Source organism: Pelophylax lessonae (genome assembly GCF_965119305.1).
Source record: "Pelophylax lessonae genome assembly, chromosome: 2".
In the NCBI taxonomy this organism is placed as follows: domain Eukaryota; kingdom Metazoa; phylum Chordata; class Amphibia; order Anura; family Ranidae; genus Pelophylax; species Pelophylax lessonae.
Genome location: NC_138769.1, coordinates 251,233,642 through 251,244,629, shown reverse-complemented (window position 1 = coordinate 251,244,629; position 10,988 = coordinate 251,233,642). Strand labels below are relative to the sequence as shown.

General features: G+C 36.7%; 1 protein-coding gene across 1 annotated transcript; it reads left to right on the top strand.

Annotated features, from left to right (window-relative positions):
* Window positions 1-9,771: 9,771 nt before the first annotated feature.
* On the top strand, window positions 9,772-10,728 carry LOC309546652 (olfactory receptor class A-like protein 1; the record flags this gene model as incomplete). The annotated part of the gene is made up of 1 exon (XM_082246377.1): window positions 9,772-10,728. The coding sequence occupies one exon, from the start codon at window positions 9,772-9,774 to the stop codon at window positions 10,726-10,728; it is 957 nt and encodes a 318-aa protein (XP_082102503.1).
* Between the last annotated feature and the right edge of the window lie 260 nt (window positions 10,729-10,988).

Sequence of the window (10,988 nt, the reverse complement as noted above, 5' to 3'; positions counted from 1 at the left end):
AAGCACAAAAGCGAGCCGAACCGTTTGGTTCCATGCAGTGGAAAAGCGCAATAAACTACACCAAACTACTAGCATATAACAAAGCCCACATGATTTGCCATTGTAACACTGAGATGATCAAAGCAGAAAGGTTGGGCAGTGAGTTATGGTTAAAAATAATTCAGTCTAGAAAGCTTCCACAATAACTTGTGGGGATAGCAAATTCCAAATCATCTGAATCTGCTGCAAACCCATTGTAACTGCAAACCCAATCTTCTTTCCTGTAGAAACACAAAACAGCATGTCACAAAAGGTTCCATTTAAAAATCGAATCTGTTGTGCAAGTAGTAATTGTAGATATTTTTATTATTATTATTATTATTATTATTATTATTATTATTATTATTATTATTATTATTTTGGAGTTCTTTGAAATCATCCCTGTAAACTAAACTGAGCATACTGTATGTCCCATTAAATCTTGACAACTCTAATTTAAAAAAATTGAACACATTGTTGTAATATGTTAGAAATATTTAGCAATTTGTAGCAATAAATGTTATTTTGAAGATTCAGTGAGATATATATGTCTGTTGTAATATCTTAGGTAGTATTACATCTCATCACAATTAACAATGTGCGTCCCAAGTGGATGAGGGCAGTACTATAAAACCCTAACGTATTCTAGATGATACACAGAAGCTACTCCCATTTCTAAAGGTAAGAGGCAGAGGCAACAGTGTTCAGTATTGCCTTTACAATGGCTGCTATGCACTTCATGTACCTAATTAGGAAGGGATATCGGTACTTAGAAAAAGCAACAAGGATTGTGCTGTAGCCACAGCTTAAGGCTCCATTCACACCTGAGCGTATCATTTTCAGGCATTTATTTGGTTGTTTTTCAGATGTTTTTTCAGGCATTTTTTGCAGATGTTTGGAGGCAGGCATTGACATCTCACAAAAGCTCTTGTAATCTGCCAAAAAAAAGAAGCTTGTGTACTTTCTTGAGCTTCAGCCGTTTTGCTTCCGGCAACAAAATGCTCATATGTGAACAGGGTCCATTGAAATGAATAGGATTTTGAGACTTCAGAGATGAGCGTTTTACGAGCTGAAAAATGCTCAGATGTGAACAGGGCCTAATACTTGTAATAACTTGAAATGCCCTAAGAAGGGCCTAAATACATTTTATTGTTTTTAGGTAAGCACCTAAGGTCAACACAATGAAAAAAATTGTAATCAAATTGCAATGATGTAAAACTTTGTTTTTTATGTGTATAATTTATGATTATGATGAGCATTGGGACAACCATTTTGCATATTACATAAACATGTTTTCCTTTTCAGTGAACTTCTTATCTTACTGTTAAGTTCTTTCTTATTGAAAATAGACTCTCTGCAGCCTCTAATGACATCAGACATCTACAGTGCATCTAGTAGTCTTACATTTTGGTCTAAGTTTTATCATACCATTTAAAACCTTGGTAAATATGGTATCTTATAATTAATGGCAACACAGAGGTGCTTTTTTAATTCTGACATACGCACTCTTAATAATCCTATACTCTGAGAAACATGGAAGCTGCCACTGATGACCTCTCATTTTAAAAAATGCTAGTTTCCTGGCTGTCATGTCTAATGGCTTCAATACTTCTAATCTAATGGCTTCAATACTTTCTAATTTACTAGGCCAGAGCAAGAATGCAAATCATCAGAGTGTGTGGGGGGGGGGGGTGTGTTTACTAAAACTGGAGTGTACAAAATGTGCTACAGCTCTGCATAGAAACCAATCAAGCACGCCGATTGGCTAGAGCAGTGTTTCTCAACTCTGGTCCTCAGGGAACACTAACAGGCCAGGTTTACAAGAAAACTGAAATACATCACAGGTAATATAATTTGCTGCTCAGTGATTGCAGTATTCTAGTCTGCATCTCCCCAAGGTAATACCTAAAATCTGGCCTGTTAGTGTGCCCTGAGAACCAGAGTTGAGAAACACTGGGCTAGAGGGGGAGCTCCCCATGGAGACAGAATGGCGGTCTGCTGATGTAAACATGGCAGATCACTGTTCTGTCATTGATGAACACAGGGAACCTGTGTTCCTCCTATTTAGGAGCACAGGTCTCTGTGTTAATCCAATTAGTCCATCCCCCATGCAGTTAGAAAACATCCCCTAGGCACACATTTAACCCTTTAATCGTCCCTGGTGTTAACCCCTTCCCTGCCAGTGTCATTATTACAGTAACAGTGCATATTGTTAGCACTGATTACTGTAGTAATGTCACTGGTCCCCCCAAAAGTGTCAAAAATGTCAGGTGTCCAATCTGTCCTCCGCAATGTCACAGTGCCGATAAAAATCGCTGTTTCCTGCCATTACTAATAAAAAATAAATAAATAAATTAAAATTACATAAATCTTTCCCCTAGTTTATAGACCTGATAACTGTTGCGCAGACCAATCAATATACACTTCTTGGGGGTTTTTTTTTTACCAAAAATATGTAGCAGAATACATATTGGTCTAAACGGGTGAAAAAAATTAGATTTTTATATTTTTTTTTATTGGGAATGTTTTATAGCAGAAAGTAAATTATTTTTATTTTATTTTTTCAGAATTGTCGCTCTTTTTTTGTTTATAGCGCAAAAAAATAAAAATTGCAGAGGTGATCAAATACCATAAAAAAAAAGCTCTATCTGTGGGGAAAAAAGGACAGATTTGGGTACAGGGTCACACGAACGCGCAATTGTTAGTTAAGGTAACGCGGTGCCTTATCGCAAAAAATGGCCTGGTCATTAAGGGGGTAAAAACTTCCGGTCCTTAAGTGGTTAAACTAGCTTAAGTTAGAGGCTGATTGGCTACCATGCACAGCTGCACTGCACCAGATTCTGAGTGCTCCAGTTATAGTGAATCAACCCTAGTGTGTTAGAAATTCACTTACTGACAACTAGCATCTCCAGTTTTATTAAATTGTTTAATGTGTACTCTATCTTCCTAATGTGCACAATGTCTTCTTATTACTAATGTCCATATAAAAGAACAGAGTAGATGAAACCATAACATGATTTCATTGAAATGAAGCTGTAAACAACACATACTGGGAAGATAAAAAAAAACTTTTACTAAAATACATTTTCCAAAGTTGAGGGGTGCTCTCCAAGATTTAGACAGGGAGGATATTTTGTTATTAAAGAACACAGAACAGAAATGGGAATGCTTTAACCACTTTAAAACCGGAACGATTTGCCCCCTTAATGACCAGGCCCTATTTTGCGATTCGGCACTGTGTTATTTTAATGGACATCTGCATGGTCGTGCAAAGCTATACCCAAATAAAATTGATGTCCTTTTTTCCCACAAATAGAGCTTTCTTTTGGTGGTAATTGATCACCTGTGCGATTTTTATTTTTTGCGCTATAAACAAAAAAGGAGCGGCAATTTTGAAATAAAAAAACAATATTTTTTAACATTCTGCTACATGACATTCTCAAAAAAACATTCTCAAAAAAAAAATAATTTAAAAATTTAAATTTTTTAACATTTTAGGCCAATTTGTTTTCTGCTACATATTTTTGGTAAAAAAAAAATCACAATAAGTGTATTTTGATTGGTTTGCACAAAAGTTATCATGTCTACTAACTACTAGTAATAGCGGCGATCTGCCATTTTTTGCGGGACTGTGGCATTGTGGCGGAAAGATCGGACCCCTAACTGGCATTTTTGACACTTTTGGGGGTACCAGTGACATTACTACAGTAATCAGTGCTACAAATATGCATTGTTACTGTAATAATGACACTGGCAGGGAAGGGGTTAAACCTATGGGTGATCAATGGGTTAAATGTGAGCCTAGGGGAGTGATTCTAACTGTGGGGGGGCATGGCTTGTGAAATGACCATAGAGACATGTGATCCTATATAGAAGGATCACATGAGCTCTGTGATCATTTCAGGGAGAAGGACGGTCAGCTGTGTTAACAACAGCCGACTGCCCTTCTCTCTCAGCGGGGAGCGATCGCAGGTGTCAGATGGCAATCGGAGCCACCTGAAACACACATCGCTTCCCCCCTTGCCCCCTAGCCTCCTGTACCCCTACGTCGGTTTGCGCAGGAGAGCCATATATAGTAAGCGGTCAGCAAGTAGTTAAATCAACCTAATGTGGGATAGTATTGACATGTGATAGCATTGACAAATGATCCACAATGGCTTACAATTGACATGGCCCAGAAACAATTAGACAAAATAAAAGTGACGAAAGCACCTGAACCACATGGTTTACACACAGGGGGCCTCAAAGAACTGAGCTCTGTTATACCTAGGCCATTGTCTCTAATTTTTAGAGACTGTTTATTGACTGGCATGGTATCACTGGGTTGGTTAAGGCCAACCTTATGCTTATATTTAAAAATGGGTAAAAGTCTTTATTAAGTAACTACAGACAGTTTAGTTTAACTTCTATAGGTGGGAAGATACTTGGGAGTTTATAAAATACAATATGGGAGATTTTTTGTTATAAATATATAATATAATATTTTAACCTCCCTGGCGGGATGATTATGTCAGGAATTTTGTACCAAAAGCGGTACAATTTTGTGTATGGAAATTTGGTGATATGTATTGTAGGCCTACAATTCTTAGTAATTACTTACTTATACCTGACCAAACAAGACTCTAGTAGGCATCCCAGATGTGATAAAGTTTGAAACACAAAATCAGAAATTATAATATAATAAATAACTATAAATAAGTTAAAGTATATATATATATAAGTACAGTAAAACTGCAGGCAAGGGCACTGGGGGGCAAACTAAGGTCAATGTATTTTATTTAGTAATGTAATCCAATAGGATTACAATATATCAGTGTGTTTGTGTGTTTTACTTTTTGAATTTGCCACTAGTTCCACCCCCCTGCGACGCGGCGATCACAGGGAATGGAAGCCGGGGCACACAGCATCAGGCGGAAGATCTGGCCGCCGTACACTGCCGGAATACATTACGGGATCCTGGGGACAAGGAAGTAACCTCTTCTAGGATCCAGCGATTTCTCCCTGGTGGTACCCCGAGTGTGGCTCGGGGTTACCGCTAATGGCACTGAAATTCCACCCCGAGCCACACTCGGGAATACCTCCAGGGAGGTTAAGCAACTGTCAGCGTGAATTTACATAAGACTGAAGTTGTCAAACAAATAAGATTTATTTTAATAAGTAGGTAAGAAAAAACTTAGACAAAGGAGTGGCTGTGCACATAGTATACTTGGATTTTGCCAAAGCATCCCCACACTAATGTGTAAATAAAGTCTACAGGCTTCGAAAATTCAGTTTGTAAATTGATAGACTGTATTCAGAGAGTATTGATTAATGATTCATACTGTGCTTGGTCTCAGATTATCTGTGGTGTACCCAAAGATGTTGGGACCCTTACTTTATAACATATTTATAAATTATATAGGATCTGGGATTAAAAGTACCATTTCAGTGTTTGCAGATGACAACAACCTATGCAGTGGAATTATGTCCATACAGGATGTCTCCAACTTAGTTGACCACAATGCACTGTTTATTTGGGCAACTATGTGGCAAATGAAGTCTAATGTTGAACAAGACACACAATGATGCTCTCAAATAGAGTTGGGATTTCTTAGGTGCCAATAAGTTAAATCACAACATTTGATAAAAATGAATCAATTTATTTATATGGGATGCGGTGCCTTTGAGATCTCTACGGAGAAACTTATAGTGTGCAATACAAGTTTAATGTTGATAAATGTAAAGTTGTAAAAACATTCATGCATACTAGGAGAAGAACAGCTGGGGGAGTCAATGGTGGAGAAGTATCTGGGTGTTCTGGTAAATCACAGATTTAATAATAGCATGCAATGCCAGGCTGCAGTTTTTAAAGCTAAAAAATACTTTCTTATATTAAAAGAGGTAAAGACTCTAGAGAAAGAGAGAGGGGCATAATTTTTCACCTGTACAAATCATTAGTAAGAACTAATTTGGAAAATGCTTTTTCATTTTGGGTTAACGTTCACGAAAAGATATCAGAGACCTGGAGAAAATTCAGAAAAGGGCAACCAAACTTATAGGGGGCATGGAGGGCCTCAGCTATGAGGAAAGATTAGCTGATCTGAAAGTATTCTCTCTTGAGAAGAAATGATTAGGCTGAATGCATTTTTTTAATTCACAAAATCTAACTGGATACTCATTTTTAGAGGTAATAACATCAGGGATAGTTTATCCAAGGAACGTCCAATTTCCCCATGGGGGTTCAGGAAGGACCCCCCCCCCCCCCACACACACACACTGGAACAAACTATATCATGCTTTTTTTGGGGGGGGGGGAGAGTTGCCTCTGGATCAAATGCTCCTCTTCTTTTTTTTATGTTAATGGTTGAAGTAAGCGGATTAGTGTCTTTTTTTCAATCTGACTAACTAATTATGAACCTGTGTTAACTGTAAATACCCAATTATATGCATGATTTAAAAATATGAATTTATTGGTGCATGGATGGATGATTGAAGCAAACTTAGCCCTAATGTGCTAGGAAAAAATGTAATTTTAAAATAAATTAATTCTACAGAGTCACTCTGATAATAGTTGGCATCAATAGCAAATTATATTACAGCCACAAGTGTTTTCTATTTGTGTGGGAGTCCTTGACATTTTATTTTACTGCCGAAATGGACACATGAAATAGTTTTAACTGCACCTTTATAGAATGCATTAAGCTTAAATGTTATTGTGTCATGTTTTGCACTTTTGTTTGATGTTGGAAATTGCCATCCATTTAGTGTGTCTCTTTGTAATATGTTACCACTTTGTAAATAAAGGGTGATACTAATAATAATAATAAAAGTAATTAATGGTACGCTTATAAAAGGACAAATGCTCAGAGAAGTTACAAATAAGTAGTTAATTTCTTTGAAATTTAGTTATTTAAAATAAAGCTCTGTCATACAAGCCCTTTTTATTTTTCATTGTATTTTTATTAGGCATTAACATATGCTATTTATGTATTTTAATATAATTTAGTAATGTGGTGTGGTCTACCTCTTTCAAGCCATCATGGTGCCAGATCATGCGCTAAAATCATATTATAAGTATAGTACAACTTTTCACATGCATAGAAAAGGGGGAAGTGAGCATACGATACCAAAATAGTTCATGTTTCTTAAGAAATAAAAACTATTGTATTCAAATATGCCTTTCATTAGGTGCCTTTCTAAATTACAATTAAACACTATAGTTGATTTCCTAAACAAACAAATACTGTTTAGTTTGCAAAATGAATGTCCACTCAGCCTAGTGCATACATCAATGCTAAGTTTAATTCAATTTCTCAATCATATGCTAGCAAAAAAGCAAAAACATTTTTTTTTTTGTTTTCCTTGCACATGATTGGGTGTTTAAAGTTAACATCAGTTTACTTTATTTACTATCATTCACTTTGTAAAGCAAGCATGCATTTCTATAATTGACTAGCTTCTATTTATTTAGGAAATCAACCCCATTATGCTTAGTTAAAAGAGTGGTAACTGTACAGCTTTTATACTTAAGCTGGATACACACTATACAACTTTTGTGGTTAGATTTCCTTCAGATTTACCTTTTCTATGTAGTGCAAGGGCCTGCCTGATTGCATACATATTGAAAGTGTTTAGGTTTGACCTCATATTATATGGTTTTGATAAGTCTAAAGGAAAAAGTCTTCAGAAAATCTTATAGTGTGTATGGCCCATTAGCCTAAGGCTGGGCATACATGTTCAATAATCTTGCACAATTTTCCTTTAGATTTATCAAAAACAATATAATATGAGGTCAAACAAACTAATCCAATAATCCAACTAGGCAGACCCTTGCACTACATTGTTTAAGGTAATTCTAAAAGAAAATGTTACAATAAAATTAAACATGTATGGTCAGCCGAAGATGGTGCTCCAGTTGGGCAGAGACAAGGATGAAAAGCAGCAAGAGAGATCCTTCTAAGAGTAGTGTTCAAATGTACTTATATGGAAAGTATTGCAAAAAGTATGGTAAGTTATCTATCCTCTCTTTAGGTCGAGCAACCTATTTTAGCACATGTGGAGAATATGACTGTCCCAAACAGAATGTGGGTGGACACAATCCCTGCTAGCTTGGGTTTTTCTGGAAATTCCTACACTATGCTAGGCTGTAATCAGGTTCTGCTAAACACTGGTAGAAGTAATGATGCCTGAAAATGGAACCAATGTGTGGTCAGCTGAGGTGTCCATTGAATAAAAAGTTGCTGCCAAATTAAGGTAGGCATTCACTGAAACAAAAAACAGGTAAAAAAAAACACCATCAATGTATTTCATTTTTTCACCAGGAAAAGGTGTACAGTACTCTGGATGAAATACATAAACATATCAAAAAATTTATTTTCAAGGTAAATTGGGTGAACAGGGTGAATAGCGCTTGGGCATTAATTCATTGCTTTAGGTCAGAATAATAATTTATTCTGGTCTTTGAACTGAATTAATGCTCAAGTACTAAATGTGCTTAGCATTAAGGTGTGTTTAAATGCATTTACATGCATTAAGAGTTTTTTTCTGTCAAAATGATGCTGCTCCTGGACATGATGGCAGTGTTTTTTTTACTTTCAAAGATTTTTATTAAGTTTTAACAAAACAAAAGCCATCAACAGATAACATCATTTAGCGATATAAATTGGTAGGTAACATACAGAAAGCTTCATCATACAAGTTAAGACATGAGGAGTGAAAAATGTAATCTATAAACAACAATACAGGTAAAGAGGCTCCTATGGAGGAAGAGCAACGCGAGTGAAAGTAGAACATCATGCAATCGGGGGAGACCCCCCTGACCCTCAGGCAAACCCAATGGGATGGCAGTGTTTTTTTTTTTTTTGCCTCTAAATGCCCCTGCCTCTAAACACCTATGCGTGCATGAATACATAGGCTAACATGCAAGGGCGTTTAGAGTCAGATGTGCATGAGGTCAAATACTATTTCTGTACAAAAAGCTTGTAACCCTGCTCATGGAATTTTAATGCAGTTTTAGGTACTTGGGATGCTAAGAAAGATAGGACATGTAAAAAGGGTACAAAGGCAAACAATCAAATTATTAAAGATGAGAAGACTAAAAAAGGTTAGAATAATTATGTCTTGGAAATTAAAAAACTTAACAGTGATGCATTCGTTTTGTGAAAATATATTCAAGGTCAGCGTAGAGATTTTTTTCTAAAGAACTGTACAAAAGACAAAGAGATATTGGTTGTGTATAAAAAAAAATGAGATTATGCTATCAATACAGGAAACTATTTTCTACAGCAAGAGTAAACAGGCTGTTGAAGACAGTAATGGTAAAATCAGCCGAATTTCATAAAACATTTTTTTGAGAAATACTTTAAAAGTAATTGTATGAAAAGTTATGAAAATATGTTTTTTTCCTGTGTGGTACAATGGGGTTGATTTGCTAAAACTGGAGTGGCACAAAATCTGGTACAGCTATGCATGGTAGCCAATCTGCTTCTAACTTCAGCTTGGTAAGTAAGTAAGCTTTGGCAAAAAAAATCTAGAAAGCTGATTGGTTTCAATGCAGAGCTGCACCAGATTTGCAATCCGTAGTTTTAGCAAATCAACCCCAAGATGTGCATAGTGCCTTTGAGCGGTGTGATTTACTGTTTTTGGGTCAAAGCCCCTTGAGTCTGTGACAGTTTGAACTTAATGAATTTGAAATAAATGTATTATAATCAGTAATGTAATATATTTATCTTACAGATACTGGCCTGTAAAGACTTTCTGCCTTAAAAGCACACAATGGGGACCTGGCTTGTCCTTGATATAATTAGTTATATTTCATTAGACATGATAGGAATTCCTGGCAATCTCATCATTTTATTTGCTTTTGTGCACACCTTTCACAACCATGGCAGCGTAACCACTGGAGAAATTATCCTCGGTAAGCTGGCTTTGGCTAATTTGCTAGTGATACTGACATGGGGGCTTCCAATCACCCTACAGTCTACTGGAACCTATGTGGTATTTGGTGATTTATCCTGCCAGATAAACCTTTATCTTTACTGTGTAGGAAGAGCCATGTCTGTCAGCATTACTTCCTTGCTAGGATGTTTTCAGTGTATTTCTATCACTCCATCCCATCGACTTTGGATGAATGCAAGGAAGAAGCTCCTTGACTCTCTGTTCCCAATAATGCTCTTTCTTTGGACTTTCAATCTTATCATAAGTAGTACTCGTCTGGCCTACTCTACAGCCTCTATCAAGAACGTTACTTCCAGATACATTATGAGTTACAAATTCTGCTTTGTGATCTTTCCAAATTCTCTGATTTACTTAGGGAATGGAGTGATCTATGTTGTTCGGGATTTGTTCTTTTTGAGTCTAATGATGCTATCCAGTGGTTATCTGCTTTATGTTTTCTACCAGCATGGCAAACAGGTTAAATGTATTCCAACTTTAAATACCAAACATGCTGAGATTCGTGCTGCCAAAGCTGTCTTCACATTGGTCATGATGTACATAGTCAGTTTTGGTCTAGACAACTTGTTTTGGATTCTTACTCTCTGTACTTTTCCACTATCTCCACGTTTTACAGATGCACGTATTTTTTTTGATTCTTGTTACTCTGCCATTAGCCCCATTGTAATTATTTTAACTAATAGGAAAGTCCAAATGGGTCTTAAATGTTCAAGAAAGAAAACTGAACTTCAAGCTGTAAAGTCTATTTCGACCTATATAGCTAGAAAGAGATTTTAGTATTAAAGTGATATTAAAGGCTTTCTTTTTTTAAATAACAAACATGTTATACTTACCTGCTCTGTGCAGTGGTTTTGCACAGAGCAGCCCCAATACTCCTCTTCTCAGGCCCCTCACCAGCGCCCTAGGCCCCTACCTCCTGCCGAGTACCCCCAGGCAATGGGGCACCCAAGCAGGCTCATTCAGTTGTCCATTTACACACAGAAATTATAAGGAGGGGGCTGGGGGGGGGGGCTGCTGCACAGAGAAGGTTTACCTTC